Source organism: Bufo bufo, chromosome 3 (genome assembly GCF_905171765.1).
Source record: "Bufo bufo chromosome 3, aBufBuf1.1, whole genome shotgun sequence".
Lineage (NCBI taxonomy): Eukaryota > Metazoa > Chordata > Amphibia > Anura > Bufonidae > Bufo > Bufo bufo.
In genome coordinates, this window is record NC_053391.1 from 636,099,794 (window position 1) to 636,118,363 (window position 18,570).

Consider the following 18,570-nt stretch of genomic DNA (forward strand, 5'->3'; position numbering starts at 1 on the left):
TGGGCCTTCTGCGACTTTTCCCAGCACACGCCAGGTCTAAAAAAAAAAAGTGGGCATGGCATGGGCAGGGAGTGTCCGGCAGGTCCATCTCATTTATCATTTTCTGCACCTGTTTTGGGTGTAGAAAATTGTCTAAATGTAAGACATCTCGGATGCTGGCTAACCTTTATACTGGCGCTAGATGCGCTGAAGTTATATAGAGGCCTGCGTCTAAAATGTCGGTCTTAATAAATGTTTCTACTACTTTTGCATCACCACATCCCAAGACTTAACTTTTTTGTATTTTTCTTTCTATGGAGCTGTGTGAGGGATTGATTTTTGTGGGACGACCTGTAGTTTTCATTGGTATCATTTTGGGGTACGTAATACTTTTTAGTCACTTTTTATTCCATTTTTGGTGGCGACTAAGCATGAAGAAGGAATTCTGGATTTATTTATTTTTACGGCAAACACATGATTTTATTTTTGGAAAATGCAAATGTGATCGCACACTACATCCAGCATGGAGGGCAGAGTGCTGGATGTAGTGTGCGATCACATTTGCATTTTCCGTTTGTATATGTATTTCGCCATAGTGATCTGCACCTACAGGCAGGTTGTGCTGACCCAATTTTTTAAACCTTTTTACAACCATTTAATAGTCCCACAAGAGGACTATAATAGGTGATCTTCTGATCACTTCTAAAATACATTGCACAATTCTGATAGTGTAATGCATATCAATGTCAGTGCTATACTGACATTGACCAGCAGGCTATGCCAGAAAGGCACAGCCTGCTGGGAAACACTCGAGGCAGGCCTGGGGCCTTTACTAGGCCCCGGCCTGCCTGTCTGCACTGGTATGAGATTGCAGGGTGCCGATGGGAGACGCCATTTGTAACCGCTTACATGCTGCAGGCGCCATTGCCAGCGGCATGTAAGGGGTTAAACAGCCCAGATCAGTGCTCCTGCTGGCTGTTAGAGTAGGTCACATGCCAGCCCTGCTGCATGGGAGACCAGCGCAGCGCTTAGACCGGGTCACCATAAAAAAAAGACCCTTAGTGACTGGTGTATGGATCGCCACTAAGGGGTTAAATTCCTGCTCATTCTAGGCTTTGAAGTCCAGAAGGCGGTCCTATCAGTGACTGACAACCTTCCCCCTATGACTGTGTATACAGAGAGCTGTCAATCACTCATAGGACCGCCTCCTGGACTTCAAAGCTCAGAATGAGCAGCGATAGAAATAAATAAATTACAGGTTTTACTGACTTTTCCCACACAACATATCCATCTGCTCTGCTCCTTCTGCTCTGCAACAAGCTGCCGTCAGCTCAGACACCATGTTCAACATGACAGGTTCCCTTTAAAGGATCTGTTACTAACATCTTGGAGACACACCACAGGACAGCTTCTGAAAGTCTTCAGGTTATAGCTGATCAGTGTACCCTTTTCCAGTGGACAGGAGTATAGGCAGGAAAGACAAAGGCTTGTTGTCTCTCCTGCATGAGGCACAATGGGAGAGATTTATGAAACTGTCGAAAAGAAAAACTGTCTTTGTTGCCTCAATTACTAATGCTGGTTTCACACTGACGGCACAGTAGTCTGGCAGGCTATGCCACCATAGAACCCGGGAATCGGGCGGACACAACCCGCTGCGCATATTTGTCGGGTTTGAGCTGGATCACCGCCGGACCTCATTATAGTTAATAGGGCTGGGCGGCATTCCGGGAAATTATGGATCCATCAGGCTGTTCCGAACCGGAACAGCCTCCCGGATCTGTAAAAACTAGTGTGAAGCTAGCCTTAGCAGGTTTTAAATCATTTTCTACTAATGGTTAGTTGCTATGGGCAACAAAGGCGGTTTTTATAATACTGCCTCATCGTGTCCACCGATACCTGAGCTGGGAGGCTCAGGACGGCACTGCTCGGTTAATCCTTTTGTCACAATTTGCTGTCCAAAAACGATAATTTATGTGCCTGCACGAAAGACAGGATCATCCGATGAACGAGCGTTTCGCTTGCTCATCAGGTGACCGGCGGCATACTTACACCGGAAGATTGTCGGGAATCTGCCAGATAATCTGCTCGTGTAAATCTCCCTTAAGGATCTGTCAGGTTCATCACAGTGGCTGATGCTCGATGATAAATCAGTGTCGTTTATTCAGATTTTCCATGCAGATTTCACCACGTTTTTCTACCAAAATCTTCTTAGGTTAGGCCCCTTTCACACGAGCGTGACGGATTAGGTCTGGATGCGTTCACTGAAACTCGCACCATTTTCCAAGCAAGTTTATTCAGTTTTGTCTGCAATTGCGTTCAGTTTTTTCCGCACGGGTGCAATGCGTTTTGATGCGTTTTTCACGCGCGTGATAAAAAACTTAAGGTTTACAAACAACATCTCCTAGCAACCATCTGTGAAAAACGCATTGCACCCAGACTGCATCCGGAAACAATGCGTTTTTCACTGAACCCCTATTCACTTCTTTGGGCCAGGGCTGTGTGAAAAACAGAATATAGAACATGCTGCGTTTTTCCCACAATGCAGAACTGATCCGTGAAAAAAAAATGCTCATGTACACAGACCCATTGAAATGAATGGGTCAGGATTCAGTGCAGGTGCTATGCGTTCACGTCACGCATTGTACCCGCACGGAAAACCCGCTCGCGTGAAAGGGGCCTTAGATCCACATATGTGGTATAGCCTTCTGGCTTAGAATGCCAAGACAAAAACCGCTTTGCACAGCGGTTTTTGTCCGGACCCCATTAACGTTAATAGGGCAATTGGACATTCCCATTCCAGTAGCTTCCAGCAACACTGGATCAAAGGAACTCTGGCAGACTGTTCTCTGCCAGAAGAGCCTGTTGAAATGCTGTGTCACAAATGTGAAAGAAGCCTTACTTGTGGATTTTGTTGCAGATCTCACCCTTGGCACTAAAAATCTGCATGAACAATTGACATGCTGCAGAATTTCCATGTGGAGAATATTAGCATCGTATAGAAAAGACTTAGCTGATACCAGGGCTGAAACAATTACTCGATTAAAAGGATTTGTTCGTGCCATGTGACCACGGAGCATGAGTGAAGCGCTTGCTATTATTACTCATGCTCCGTGGTCTCCTGCTGGCTGGCACCGCGCTGACCTGGATCCTCATAGTCAGGACATAGTGCACATAAATGCGCACTATGACATCAGGAGGAGCGCAGTGCATGAAGAGGAGGCTGGAAGATCTCTGGAGAGTCACTGGCGCTGGGGAATTATGGCTAGGAGGGGAGAGCCGGATGGCATGGGGGGGGGGGGGGGGGGAGAGGTGATGGCACTGGGGTCTGGTGATGAGTTTTTATAAAGGAAAATGATCTTTTAATTAGTTTTCTCTTATTAGAGTACTCGATTAATCGGATTAGTCGGTAGAGTACTTGATTACAAAAATAATCGATAGCTGCAGCCCTAGCTCGTACTGTATTACATTGTGGCTTTTCCACATGAAATGCGTGTGCATAAAGCCTGAGGGTATGTCCACGGTTCGTGGTTTTTGCTGCGGAAATAGCTGTGAATTTCACCCTCTCCATTGCAAAGCGTGAAATCCGTGGTGGAGATCCGCAGCATAAATGGACATAAAGCAGATCAATTCATGCTGCAGATTTTTTTTATCCACTTTGCTTGCACCGTATATAACACTGGATTTGTGCATGAAAAACCACAATGGCAAATTTGCTGTCTATGCGCGTGTAAACGTACCCTTAGACTGTCCAGTCTTAGGTATTGCTACTAGTAGTTAGCTTACTTCACGTCAAAATTCTGTGCCAAAATATTGGTGCGCAATACCCAGTCCCCATAGCTCTGTGTGCTTTTATTGTGTAAAAAAAAAATATATATATATCATACATATGCAAATTAACCTGAGATGAGTCCTGTCCCTGACTCCTCTCACATACAGGACTCATCTCAGGGTAATTTGCATATGTATCAAATAGTTTTTTTTTTTACATAATAAAAGCATACAGAGCTATGGGGACTGGGTATTGTGGATGTGCTAGCGGCAATCTAGCAACCCATGTCCTCAGCTCTATACACAAAATCCAGGTGACAGGTTCCCTTTAAGCCACACTCCCTTGTCGAACTTGTAATTAAAAGTGTCAAAAACACTCGATAGATGTTTTGCAAAGAATGGATGCTAGTTGTTTTTTTTTTTTTGCCACAGATTGCACTAGAATTTCTTGCTATACACTGAATAAATGTGGTGCCAAGTACGTACACCAGCTGTCTGCCATATTCTTACCACAAAATTGTCCCCAATGTGATTAATAACATTAATATGTGATATATAGGATGCTTCTCTGGGATGATCTCACTGTGAGTACTGAGCGGGTGTAATCCTCTTATTTATTTCCCATTATGCCTTACAAAATGAAAACTTGAACTCCGGTTGCTTGCTCTGGGGTTCATTACTAAAAGATTTTTTACATCCCTCCATTGCCTACCTGCAGCCTGGCCTCTAAAATCAATATTCAGTAACCAAATCTTCAAAGATGAAGTGAGAAACAACACAGCGCCACTCTTGTCTGTGGGCCGAGTCTGGTATTGCGGCTCAGCTCCACTCGCTGGAATTAGACTAAGCTGCAATACCAGACAAATGAACAGCAGTATTTTGCAAAAACCAGCAAATCCTTGTGTCCAATCTTACACATCCCACTTTGAAGCTGATTAGCTGCGGATTTGCTGTCGTGGATTTTCGCGCAGCAAATCTGCAGAAGTGTAAAGTACCAGCAAAGTGAATGAGCTTTCAGCAATTCTCAGCCACATGTGGCAGAAAATATCCACAGCAGAAACTGACCTGTGGTGCGGATTTTAAATCTGCAGATTTCACCCTTTCCAATGCAAAGAATGACACTGCTTCCTATCTACAGCTATTCTGCAGCATGTGAACACACCCTTTTGGTGCGTTTTATTTTTTCTGCTGCAGGAATTCCGCAGCTAATAAGTCACTTGTAAAGCAAACCTAAGGTTACGGGCACACAATACAGATAAAGTGCGTTTTTTCCGAGTGCATCTTCGTGCGGAAAATCTGCAGTGTAATACAGTACCAACAAACTGAATAAGATTTGAAAGATCTCATGTACACTTTGCTTTTTTTCTTCCGTGCAAAATTTTAAAATCCGCAGCATGTCAAAAATTCCGCACCTTCTGTAGACTGGTTTTCCCCAATGGAAACTTCAATGGGGTTGTTAACAAAGACAAAAACCAAAATAAATAAATAGTGCGGATTCCATGCAGATTTTTTGCATACAAACCTGCACCAGGGCAGGTACGCAGGGTTACAGAACACGCACAGACCACGTGGGGCCATTTTTTGTGTTAGAGTGCAAGCCCTTTGTCCTGACAGCACTACATTCTATACAGTGTCCCCTAACCTGGGGCTTTCCTGCTGATGCACCACGGCGACACTAGTTGCGCGACACGGATCGCTGGGTAGCAGAGATCCCATAGAAATGAATGGGATTACAGCGGCCATGTAGCTCTTGCCTAAAACTCTAGGCATGGCCTGACAGTCAGAAGCTGCCGGGACATGCTGGGAGTTATAGTTTTGCTAAAACTGGAAAGCCATAGGTTGGGCAACATTGCTCTTTACAATGATAGCCAAACATTCCTCAAATCTGCAAGAACCTCTCCAAGTTCAGCATACATTACCCTTCACCCCAAGATTGTGAAGGTCATGAATTACACCTCTGATAAATATGTGGCTTACTGTCCTTTATAATCCAAAATTGTGTGCAGGTAATAACTGCAGTGAAAGCATTTATAACATATAACAGTCATTGCCAGTCTGAAAGGGGTATTCCCACCTTAGGCTACTTTCACACTTGCGGCAGGATCCGATAGGGTGAACAGCCTGTCGGATCCGTCCTGCCGCAAGTGTGAAAGTAGCCTTAGACAATTATTGCATATCCACAGGATATGCCATAAATATCTCACAGATGCAGGTCGCACATCTGGAACCTGTACCTATCTCCAGAGCCGGGGTTCTCCGACCCCGTTACTCAAGGTGTGCTGAGGGCTGGCCATCTCATCCAAACAGAGAATGCACAGAAAGGTGGCCGCCCATGTACCTCGCTCTCTTCATTCACTACAATTTGCCCCAGAAGTGGAATACATGTCTAAGGTGGAAATACCCCTTTAAGAGTCAGATGAGACTGACTATTAAATACCCTGCATATTGCAAACGGATAACAGTATGAGCCTTATTGCTTCACCCCCCCACTCCACAGCTATCGTCTATCGCTGTCGCTTCTGGACTGTCTATGTCTTGTGCTGTTGCTTGAAGGTGGAGACCTCCTCTTGTCTTTTCGCGAGTCCTCGCTCCTTTTATAGGGATGAGAACTGTGCTTTTCTGAATGCCTCCTTTCACCGCTGTGGCTCCTGGTATCCTTTTCATCATCTGATCTGCTGTCCTTCTCCCGATCAGGCGGCAGAGTGTTTTTAATGGTATTGATCAGAAATCGCTTGTTGGTGCTGGCAAGAGGACACTTCATCCTGCAAAAGAACATAGAGAGCGGCTGAGGTCAATCAGCTTGTCTTGTGCGCCACCTAGTGTCAGCACAAGGCTATCAAGGCAAACAGAAAACAAGAAAACTCTTGGAGTGATTTTTAATGACGCAAACACATATAGGGCTCTTGCACACGACCATATTTTTTGTCTGCGTCAGATCTGCAAAATTAATTTCTATGGGGCTGTAATAAAAAGGTGGACAGTCTACATCCGTGAGGCCGTTCCACAAATTGCAAATCATGTCCTAGTCTTCTTGTCCAATTTACGGACAAAAATAGACATTTTTATAATGGGACCGAGGAAAGTGCAGGATGCGCACAACCGGTATTCATGTTTTATGGATCTGCAGTTTGCAAAACAGATACAGCTGTGTGAATGTAGCCTTATAAAAAAACACAAAACCATGGCATTTGGTGAGTTAAAGGGGTATTCCAGTTTTTTTATATCGATGACCCAATCTCTGGATAGGTCATCAATATCAGAATGGTGAAAGATCAACACCCTGCTCCCCCTTAATTTCTTATACATTTTCTGTATTAATTCCTCAAGATCTCTGCTCGCTGTCAATCAATAGAAACCTTCATGGCTTACGTCACCATAGTGATGGACCATGTGATGAGCGCAGCGAAGTCATCAAAGGTCCTTTAGCCAGGTCCTGAAGAAAGAAGAGGAGATCCGCTATGCGACCAAGTTGATGGGTGAGTTAAATTTATTTATTATTTTTAACCCCTCAATGGACATTTTACTAAGCATTCTGTATTAAGAATGCTATCATTTTATAATAAATCTACAGAACACCTAACCCAAACCCGAACTTCTGTGAAGAAGTCCAGGCTCGGGTCTGGGTACCAAACATGCCGATTTTTCTCACGCGCGTGCAAAACGCATTAAAACGCTTTGCACTCGCGTCGTTATGATTCCAAATTCAGCTGATAAGAACTTCAGCTGAATCTCTGTAGGAATGGAGGTCATGAGGAGACATGAAGTACAGAGAGGACGGACTGGACAGACTGTGGTAATGGAGACTGTAAACAAGTGCTGCTGCTCATGACCGCCACCTCCTCTCTGTACTTCATGTCTTCTCTTGAACTCCATTCCTACAGAGATTCAGCTGAAGATCTTATCAGCTGTATTCAGGATCATAATCCCTGACAAGCAGAGCAGAGAGGAGGATGAGGCAGCTCTTTAGCTCAGTGTTGTGAAGTTACTTGTCCTCCTGTGTGATTAGAACAGGCTTTGTGTGTACTAATAGGATGGCGGCCATTTTATTTCTCCTAATTGCTCCCAAGACAAAATGAGTCATTATAACTAATGAAAGGTATTTAGGAATATATTTATAATAAAGTAATATCTAAGTATTTTTATTTTCTCAATTCCCAGAGAACCCCTTTAAACTGATTGTACAAGATTAGAAAACCACTGCAAATTTCTTCCAAGAAGCAGTTCCACAGAGGTCCACGGGTTGTGTCTGGTATTGCAGCTCAGATCCACTGAAGTGAATTGAAGGTGGCAGAATTGCGATACCACATACAACCTACAGACAGGTGTGGTGCTGTTGTAGGAAGAAAGCAGCAACGTTTTAATGAAAGCAGCTGGGAACACAAGGCCGAGTGCGATGAACTACCTCCAAAGCACAGTGGATGTAATGATGACCTCTCTATTGCTGTTAACAGTCCTTTATCATTCTGAAATAATGCAGACTGCAGCCATTAAAAGGGTTGTGAAGGCAGTCTATAGTGATGACCTATCATCAGGATAGGTCATCAATATCTGATCAGCGGGGGTCCAACACCCCCACCGATCAGCTGTTTGAAGAGGAGGTGGCGATCCATGTGAGCACTGCTTCCTCTTCTTTACACTACGTGTTGTCTCCCCTGTAGCGGTGGCGTAGTGTAATTACAAGTACTCGCTGCATTCAAGGTAAAGGAGTGGGTGCTTGTGATTACTCCTCTTCAAACAACTCATAGGTCATCAATATAAACTGCCTGCACAACCCCTTTAATAAGTTACTCTTTGCATCTAAACAGCATGGGCCAATTTCTGCAGATATCTATACTGGAAAATACCTCGATGATACAGAAGCTGTAGGAAATGCATTATGGAGCTGGTCACATACTATGAAAAGTATCATTAGCCAACATGACTACGCTCCAGAACAGAGTTGACTGTAGGCACCCCAACACAGATTAGGCACCCATCTTATGGTATTTTAGGCCAAAAACCATACAGTTGGACTTGGTGCCTTTAGTAGATGTTTCCCTGAGCACAACTCTGAACTCACATTCATGGAGTCGCTTGAAATAAGCTGCTAATTGGCCATCCTGCTTGCCCATGTCTATGGAAACTCAGCATGAAAGGTGGCATGTATGGAGTATGGCATGGTGCCACTCACCCAAAACTCAACATACATGGCTGGCTTTCTAAAATATAAATCCGGAGGGGGCTCTGTCCTAGTGAGATTCCCTTTAAATATTAGGCTAGTTTCACACAGGCGGTAAAACTATCCGGTAGAGGAAAAGCCTTCACTGGATACTGCCGTGCACCACCAGACACCATTGACCATAATGGGATCCAGCAAGCACCGTTTTTTGTCCATCCAATCCCTGGTGCTCATGCTGGAAAGTGGCCAGATCCCCTCCGGATCCCATTATAGTCAATGGGGTCTGGCGGTGCACAGTGTATAGGATGAAATGCGGTAGGGTGATCCTCTGCTTGAACAGCCTGCTGGAAAGTTATACTACATTGCTAAAACTCGCCCATAAGGGGTACATGTGCCCTGCATGAAGTGACTTACCAGCCCATTGCCCCCATAGTCTCGGCACGATCTTTTCCCCTCTTGGCTTCTTTCAGCAGCTCTTCTACCGCTTTCCTGCACAAAAGAAAAAATACTATTTTAATCATAAGATAAACCAACCACATCACAAAGCTCCAGGTAGCTACAAGCTGTACAGAACGGATGGAGGAGACGACAGCTCTATCAGCGCCGGGAAGAAGTCTTCACAGCCGTCCGCATCATGATGTCTAGATGTAACAGAACATTGCTGACAACCACAAGTCTGGAAGTAAAGGGCACCAGAATGAACGGCTGCTCAACCTCCACAGTCACAAGTTCTCTTCCATGGACTGATGGCGGGCAGTATACGAGTTGCAATTTTCAACACTGGAGTTAAAGGGAAACGGTCACCAGGATTTTGTGTATAGAGCTGAGGACATGGGTTGCTAGATGGCCGCTAGCACATCCGCAATACCCAGTCGCCATAGCTCTGTGTGCTTTTATTGTGTAAAAAAACAGATTTGATCCATATGCAAATTAACCTGAGATGAGTCCTGTACGTGAGATGAGTCAGGGACAGGACTCCTCTCAGGGTAATGTGCATATGTATCAAATCGTTTTTTTTACACAATAAAAGCACACAGAGCTATGGGGACTGGGTATTGCGGATGTGCTAGCGGCCATCTAGCAGCCCATGTCCTCAGCTCTATACACAAAGTCCCGGTGACAGGTTCCCTTTAATTGGCACTTTAAATGAGCATCAGTCACATAGCCCGATGCAAAGTGAGCCAACCAATCATATGTCGCCCCTTCACACTGTATATTGTCAGCACTCAGCAAGCACTACTCATCTGCACAGGGCAACGTGCTGTCGACAAATAACAATTTAAGGTCCCTTGACATGGAGATTGTCGGAAAGGAAGCATGCATTTACATGCACCAATCTCCTCCACAGTGTGGGGAGAAGTGATCGCATACGCCATCGCTATTCCCCATACTGACTCGTTTGCCGGCAGAACGATCTGCTGCCGGCAATCAACGACTTTTGTGTGTGTACAAACGTTTTGCTCATTCATCGGGTAATCGGCGGTACATTTACAACGACAGATAATCGCTAACGAATGCTCTTTAGCGATTATCTTTAGGATTCTCACCCCATGTAAAGGGCCCTTTAGATTGCCTCAACAAGCATTTGTCTGTCGGGTGATTGGTGGCACCTTTACACAGGTCAATTATCAGGAGCGATCCTTAAAGAGGACCTTTTACTAGTGTACAAACTAAAAACTAACTATATCTGTGGGCAGAGCGGCACCCAGGGGTCCCCCTGCACTTACTAGTATGTCTGGGCGCCGCTCCGTTCGCCCGGTATAGGCTCCGGTGTCTGCGCTCCGTCTGTTGTACTGGACTGATTTTTTGTATGAGGCGTGTCCCTTGCTGCAGCGCTAGTCCCAGGCTATGAGCTGTGCGCTGCGATTGGCCAGCGCTGCAGCAAGGGACACGCCTCATACAAAAAATCAGTCCAGTACAACAGACGGAGCGCAGACACCGGAGCCTATACCGGGCGAACGGAGCGGCGCCCAGACATACTAGTAAGTGCAGGGGGACCCCTGGGTGCCGCTCTGCCCACAGATATAGTTAGTTTTTAGTTTGTACATTAGTGAAAGGTCCTCTTTAAGCTATGTAAAGGGGCCTTGAATATTGATGACCTATTATTATTTACCATTAACCCTTATTATGGTCTTTTCGTTTTTATTTTTCTTCCTTATCTTCCTTGAGCCATAACTTATTTCTTTTTCCGGTCACATAGCTGTATGAGGGCTTATTTTTTGCAGGACAAGTTGTACTTTCTAATGCCACCATTTAATATTGCATACAATATAGTGGGAAGTGGGGAAAAAATTCCATATGGGGTGGAATTGGAAAAATAAAAACGCAATTCCTCCACCATTTTATGGGTTTTGTCCCTACGGCATTCCCTTTGCTGCAAAACTGACCTGTGGTGATACCCATGATCTTTATATTTTTTTGTACTTTTTTTTTATTCTACGGAAAGGGGAGTGATTTAAACTTTTATATTTCTTTACATTTTTAACTTTTTTTTAAAGATTTTGAAGCTCGTATTTGAGCCTACAAAATCCTTTTCTTTTTTTTAAACAATCATAGATTTTTTACATCCACTAATTGTTCAGAATTGCTCATTTCTTATGTTTGCCTGTCATCTGCTGGCCAAAATAAGAATTGCAGCTTTAATGCCCTGGGTCTCTTTAGCGAGACCCAGCATATTAAAATCAATTACCGCCATCCTTATTGGTCGCAGAGGATGCCAGTAAGAAGCCCGGAAGCTCGAGCTTCTGGGTTTTTCACCCTTTAGATGTCGTGATCTCACTTGATCATGGCATCAAAAGGCTTTAATGACCGCGATTGGAATTATTGCCGATCGCAGTCATTAGCCGCGGGTCTCTGCTGTTAGAAACAGCGGAGACCTGCTGGCCATGACGCCCGCTGCACGTGCCATGCTTGCCGTACATTCATTCCTAGGCGCTGTAAATATATAAAGGGGCGCACATACATAATACAGACAATTGCACTAAGCATGAACAAGACGAGTAACAAACTGGTACAGAAGGAGAGAAGGCCCTGCCCGTGAGGGCTTACAATCTACAAATCCCCTGGATAGGTCATCAATATCAGATCGGCGGGGGTCCGACACCTGGCACCACCACTAATCAGCTGCTTGAAGAGACACACCGGTAGCACTGGGGCCTCTTCCTAGGCCATTAATATCACGTTCATTAGTGACATGGCCTATGTGCAGCTCTGTCCCATTCATGTGAATGGGCCAGGGATGCAATTCCAAGCGCAGCTACTATTAGTTGTACGGCGCTGCGCTTGGTATGCTGCGAAGAGGCCGCAGCGCTCACCAGAGCTCCTTGGCCTCTTCAATCACTACTTGCCAAAAAAAACCTTTAATTGTAACGCAATATATTTCCAGATGTCACCGTGTATGTCAAGAACTTCCAATCAAGCACACAGGCATGCCATCTCCAGAGACCAACAGTGGTAGCAGTATGGGTAATACTGAACAGCTCAGTGGCACTGTCACAGGATGCCACCTTCGCTACGAGTCACTTTGTGAAAATTCTGATCCGCTAGATCTGCTCCAGTCATCTGTCCCTGCTATCACTGTCAAGTGGAAGTGTCTAGGAGTCACAACAGCCACATAGTGGTGGGCCGCCTGCACTCATAGGGGGCTATGCGTCAAGTCCTGTACTTCAGAAATAGGGCGTTGAGGCTTTAGGGGCTTATTTGCCCAAAAAATATTGAGGCATTTTTCATTTTCACTCCAGTTTTGAAAAGTGGTCACAGTAAGCCTGTCAACCTGACGTATTGAGGTTACATTAAGGATAGGGGATAACTATTAGACCAGTGGGGGGTTACCGCTGGGACCCCAAAGAAAAGAACGTAGTGGCTGGTTGGGTATATGTGCGGCCGCTCCATTAATTTCTATGGGAATTCCCGAAATAGCAGAGCTCTGTACTCAGCTATCTCCGGAACGCCCATAGAAATGAATGGAGCAGCCACACGCATGCCCGACTGGCCACGCCAATCATTTCAAGGTGCTGCAGGGGGTATGGGGGCCCCGTTTATTGAGATCAGTGGGGGTCCCAGCTCTAGGACCACCACAGATCTAATAGTTATCCTCTATCCTGTGTATAGGGGATAACTTAATGTAACCGGAATACCCCTTTAAGCCAGAGCAGCTGACCACAAGCCTAAAGTCACTGAGCACAACGCCAAGCGTCTGTCTGAGAGGTGGAAAGCTCGTCGTCACTGGACTCAGAAGCAGCAAAACCATGATCTGTGGAGAGATGAATCCCATTTCACTATTTGGAAGTCTGACGGCTAAATGTGGGTTTAGAAATGAGGGGAAAGCATAGTGCCCCTGTATCATGTGGTAGAGTAGGCCTAATGGTCTTGCCGGTTTCTCACGTTTTGTGCTAGGCTCCTTATGTCCAGTAAAGGATAATATTAATGTTACTACTTCAGCAGACCAAGACATTTTGGACCATTGGATGCTTCCAACTTAGTAGGAGCAGTTTGGGGAAAGCCCTTCCCTGTTCCAGTATGACTGTGCCCCAGGGCAGAACGCGAGACCAGCAAAGACATAGGCTCAGGTTTACTAACGTGTCTGCGCCTAAGAGCTGTCTAAAAGTGGTGCAAGTCGGCGCGTCTAGGGTTTCTACCCTTTTTTTTTTTTTTTTTTACACGTCAAGGGGTGGGGCTTCGCTGTAAAGGGACAAGGACTAAGACATACCATTTTGTGCTAAAAATTGAGGCACAATTCTGGCATAAAAGTCGAAAAATGTCTATTCCTGCGCCACATGTATCCTCCAGCCTGAGCCCCTGTGATAAATCTGCTGCAGGTCTGGACGGCCGGTCTGAGGTTACACCATTTATAGGACTATAAATCTGGGCCACAATGCGAGATTTTGCACAGGGCACTGACCTCAACCCCATCAAACGCCTTTCTGATGAATTAGAACTCCAACTGTAAGAACTTCTCTGCAACATCGGGGTCTGACCTCACAAATGGTCCTTTGGCTCACAGGCACACTCCAAAATCTTCTGAAAAGCCTTCTCAGAAGAGTGGAGGTTGGTATGGCCGCCTAATCGGGGCCCAACTCCATAGTAATGTCCATTTTTCAAGGGGATGTCCAACAAGCTCATATCGATGTGACGGCCAGGTGTCCTTATACCTTGGACATATGGTGTGAGGATATTTCAGCCACATGAATGTCTGTATGGAGGGACACCTTTGTGGTCCTTCTCTGACCTGGAAACAGTTGGTAAAAAGGACAGCACAAAGATCAGAACTGCAGCTTTCCCTCTGAGCACTATGGTTCTGATGGTGGTCCGGGGACCGAAACCTATCAGGTTCCAATTATATCAGCAGGACCAGAAAATGGTCGTATCACTAGATCCAATTGTTGGTAAACAGAAGTAGTCGGCACTTGATCCTTTTTGCACGCCGGCACGGGAAGGAACAAAATCCCAAAACGTAATATAAAGAAATCCAAAGTCTTCTATTATGTACTCTACTACTCTTTATTATGTCACATCAATATTTCGAAACAATGGACGTGTTTCGGCTAATCCAGCCTTTATCAACTGATAGATCCAATTGTTAACGCCACTCGGGGAACTCTATGGTGGTAAATGAATGGATGTGGATTTACAGTCAGTGAGAAGTGGTCAAAGTTTATGTCTGCCATTAAAGCTTAGGTTATGTTCACACTGGCATCATGTTTCTGATGTTCTATGGTCAACTTGTACTTAACCATCTGTCTGCAGATTTGCCCCTATGACACTGGCTGACCCGTTACATGTGTGCTTGGCTGCTTAAGACATCAGTGTTGGCCCCCATGTTCATATGTGCCTGCATTGCTGTGAAAAATGATGTTTTTATATATGCAAATGAGCCTCTAAGAGCAATGGGGGCAGTGCCATTACACCTAGAGGCTCTGCTCTCTCTGCAACTGCCATGCCCTCTGCACTTTGATTAACAGGGCCAGGCAGTGAAAACATTGTGTCAAAACGTACTAGTAAACTATGGATCTGTTATGGCTCCAATCATAACAGAAGCCATGATGCCAGTGTGAACAGACCCTAAGGCTGCATTCACACGTCCGTGGTGTGTTGCGGACCCGCAAATTGCGGGTCCGGAACACACCAGCCCGGCACCCCCATAGAAATGCCTATTCTTGTCCGCAAGCTGCGGACAAGAATAGGACATGCTCTATCTTTTTGCGGCGCTGCGGACCCAAAATCGGGGCCGCGCTCCGCAATTGCGGCTGCAGACAGCACACTGTGTGCTGTCCGCATCCATTCCGTCCCCATAGAGAATGAATGGGTCCGCACCCGTTCCGCAAAATTGCGGAAAGGATGCGGACCCATTTTGCGGACGTGTGAATGGAGCCTTACATATAGAATTAAAGGGGTTGCCCGGGTTCAGAGCTGAACCCGGACATACCCTTATTTTCACCCAGTCAGCACCCCTGAGGCTAGCATTGGAGCATCTCATGCTCTGAATCGCTCCCTTGCCGTGCGCTAGATCGCGCAGGGCACGGGCTCTTTTGTTTATCATAACACACTGCCGGGCGGAAGCTTCCGCCCAGCAGTGTGTTTGGTCGGTGACGTCACCGGCTCTGATAGGCGGGCTTTAGCACTGCCCGAGCCCTAGAGCCCGCCCATCAGTGCCAGTTGACGTCACCGGGCTTCCTGGCAGCCCCATGTAGAGCCCGGTTCGAACTCCAAAAAATGCCTTTGCCCTACGCGATTTAGCGCAGGGCAAAGGAGAGCATCGCAGCATGAACTGCTCTGATGCTCAAGTCAGGGGGTCTGCCTGGGTGAAAATGGAGGTATGTCCGGGTTCAGCTCTGAACCCAGACAACCCCTTTAATCTACATAACAGCTAATAAGTTGAATACATGTAAACACTTTAGATAAATATTGTACTGATCCTGAGTTACACTCTATATCGTAGTCCAGAACCACATTTACAATTCTACAGGCTTCAGAGCTGAAATCTCCCTGCTGTTGTAGTGTCTGCATGGAGATAGATCTGGTTATTTGCATTTTGGAAGGTTTAGCCATTATACAGTAATCTGATGCAGGAAAAACAAACTGTCCCAAGAGCTCAGCTTAAAGGGGTATTCCCATCTGGGACACAGGGTGGCATATTGCTAGGATATGCCATCAATGTCACAGAGGTGCCCATTCTACCTCTGGGACCCGCTCCAGTTTCCAGAACTGACTTCCCTCCTGAAGTGAAAGGAGAGCAGCCGCTCATGCACAGCACAGCCCGCCTCGGCTCACCGCTATGGGAGTTCAGAAATAATAGCCATGCGCTGGCTCAACTATTTCTGGCAGTCCCATAGTGGTGAACGGAGAGGTGGCTGTGCATGCATAGTGCGCTCCCCTTCACTTTGGGGGCCCAGTTCTGGAGATAGGAGTGGGTCTCAGAAGTAGGATGAGCGCCTGTCTGACATTGATGTAATATGCCATCAGTGTCCTAGATGGGAATACCCCTTTAAGCCAGGTGTTCCTGTGAGGGCTCATTCAGATGACCAATTCTGCAGAACGGCTGTGGACCAACAGCCAGCCCGGCTTCTACAAATAAAAAGCAGCAGAACTCTGACCGCCGCTGTGAGGTATAATACAAGCAGGGCCCGTTCACATGCTGTCTTTTGATGCAGAAAGTTTGGCTTGGAATCCACTGTTGTCAACGGGAGGCCACGCTGCCGTTTTGTGCAGCCGCTGGTTTAAAGCAGTAACTGCGCCAAGAAAGGACATGTCCTTTCTCAGTGCTGTGTTCAGACTGACTCAGGTGGGTGTCCGTTTGCTGTTTAGCGGGTCCGCGGCCTTGTCACAAGAAATGTGACATAAGCAGTGTAAACATAGCCTTATACAATAACGCTGGTGGGCTAGCAGCACTCAAAACATCATGGAGCTAACAATGTGGATAAAGCTATCAATATTTAATGCTGCAACAATGTATAAAAATAATACACGCAATAAAATACAATGCAATACCAAACATCGCGATTAATATGGCACAATAGCAATAAAATCGTATTAAAATAATCTTTTTAAAATGTGATTGTATTGCTATTGTGCCATATTAATCACGATTTTTGGTATTGCATTGCATTTTATTGTGTGTATTATTTTTATCCATTGTTGCAGCATTAAATATTGATCGCTTTATCCACAGTTAGCGCCATGATGTTTTGAGTGCTAGCCCACCAGCGTTATTGTATTTATCTGTATTTATTGAACAGGGTGATTCAATTCCTGGGTTTTAGCACCTATCCAGAGCCACCCTATTAGTCCTATCTATTATCCATAGCCTTATACAAGACAGTACTGCAGTGCGTTTATAAAGTTCCTGAATTGCCACATGGCAAATGGCTGACGCCGTGGCACATACACATCACAAAGAAGATGGCGGTGGTGCCATAAGCACAGACCATGAGATGGTCAAAGCGGGCGCTACGGCTATGTATAGGATAACCGGGGGGCACAGTCCTGCTGTATATGTCCACGTCAGGTACGGGGAGTGGGTGAGAGGACTATGGCTGGCCCATTGGGACACTGTGGCGGTAACTGCGGTGGGGCTGAGGCTGGCACCGACGAGAGAGACGCTGCAGCCGGTAACCCTGGCAGGAGGCGGTGGGCACAGGCTTGTGCAGATGCAGCTGGAGCATCAAATAATGCTGCAACTGGCCCCTGTGATGAAGGAAGAGGCTGCAACTGGCACTTATGGGGGGGGGGGGGGGGGGGGCACTCCAAGCCACCAGCACAAGTGGCGTCCAGCTGCAGGGCTGCAAAGTCTACAACACGCACACATCAGTACAGACATGAACAGAAGCATCATAAGGAACTGCAGGGATCGGACAGAAAATCCACAGCAGGCACGTTACCTCTCTAGCTCTTCCTCCTTCATTGTGCGTTCATCCATAAATCCGGAACCACAAACCGGAAGTCGCCAACCAGCGTGATGCCTTCAGCAGCGACTTCCGGCGCGGGAACGTGGGCACGCTGAGGCGCGCGGACGCCGCTCTGGCATGACGTCGGCCAGGTTAGATGACGTAGGAGCTAATGAGGGGGTGTTCTGCCACAGTTTATACTTTGGCGTCTGTAAGGTGGTTGTTACTCCTCAGGGCAGACCTTTGCCTTAATGCTATGAGTGTCAGTTCTACGGAAGGTCTGGCTTGTTTGCGACTCAATGGGGGTCATTTATCAAAACTGGTGTAAAGTACAACTGGCTTAGTTGTCCATAGAAACCAATCACATTCCTCCTTTCATTTTCCAAAGGAGCTGTCCAAAATGAAAGGTGGGATCTGATTGGTTGCTATGGGCAACTAAGGCTAGTTACACATTAGCGTTTTTTTGCAGATCCGTCATGGACCTGCAAAAACGCTTCCGTTACAATAATACAACCGCGTGCATCCTGAACGGATCCAGTTGTATTATGTCTTCTATAGCCATGACGGATCCGTCTTGAACACCATTGAAAGTCAATGGAGGACGGATCCGGTTTCTGTTGTGCCAGATTGTGTCAGAGAAAACGGATCCGTCCCCATTGACTTACATTGTGTATCAGGACGGATTCGTCTCGCTCTGTGCCACATGACGGACAGAAAAACGCTGCAAGCTGTGTTTTGGTGTCCGTCTCCAGAGCGGAATTAGGGGTGGGCGATATAGGCGAT

The 18,570-nt window shown here is 46.1% G+C and overlaps 1 protein-coding gene across 1 annotated transcript; it reads right to left on the reverse strand.

Moving 5' to 3' along the window:
- Positions 1 to 4,132: 4,132 nt before the first annotated feature.
- On the reverse strand, positions 4,133 to 17,915 carry POLR1D (RNA polymerase I and III subunit D). Its single transcript, XM_040426174.1, has 3 exons — positions 17,782 to 17,915; positions 9,320 to 9,394; positions 4,133 to 6,509 (listed from the first exon to the last, which is right to left on the reverse strand). Exons 1-3 carry the CDS (start codon positions 17,817 to 17,819, stop codon positions 6,245 to 6,247), a joined length of 378 nt encoding a protein of 125 aa, XP_040282108.1. The 5' UTR covers positions 17,820 to 17,915; the 3' UTR covers positions 4,133 to 6,244.
- Between the last annotated feature and the right edge of the window lie 655 nt (positions 17,916 to 18,570).

Coding starts and splice junctions, on each gene's coding strand:
- POLR1D (XM_040426174.1), bottom strand. CDS start 17,819: ATGGATGAACGCACAATGAAGGAGGAAGAGCTAGAGAG. Junction 9,395..17,781: donor AAGGAGGAAGAGCTAGAGAG/GTAACGTGCCTG, acceptor TCTTTTGTGCAG/GAAAGCGGTAGAAGAGCTGC. Junction 6,510..9,319: donor ACTATGGGGGCAATGGGCTG/GTAAGTCACTTC, acceptor GTTCTTTTGCAG/GATGAAGTGTCCTCTTGCCA.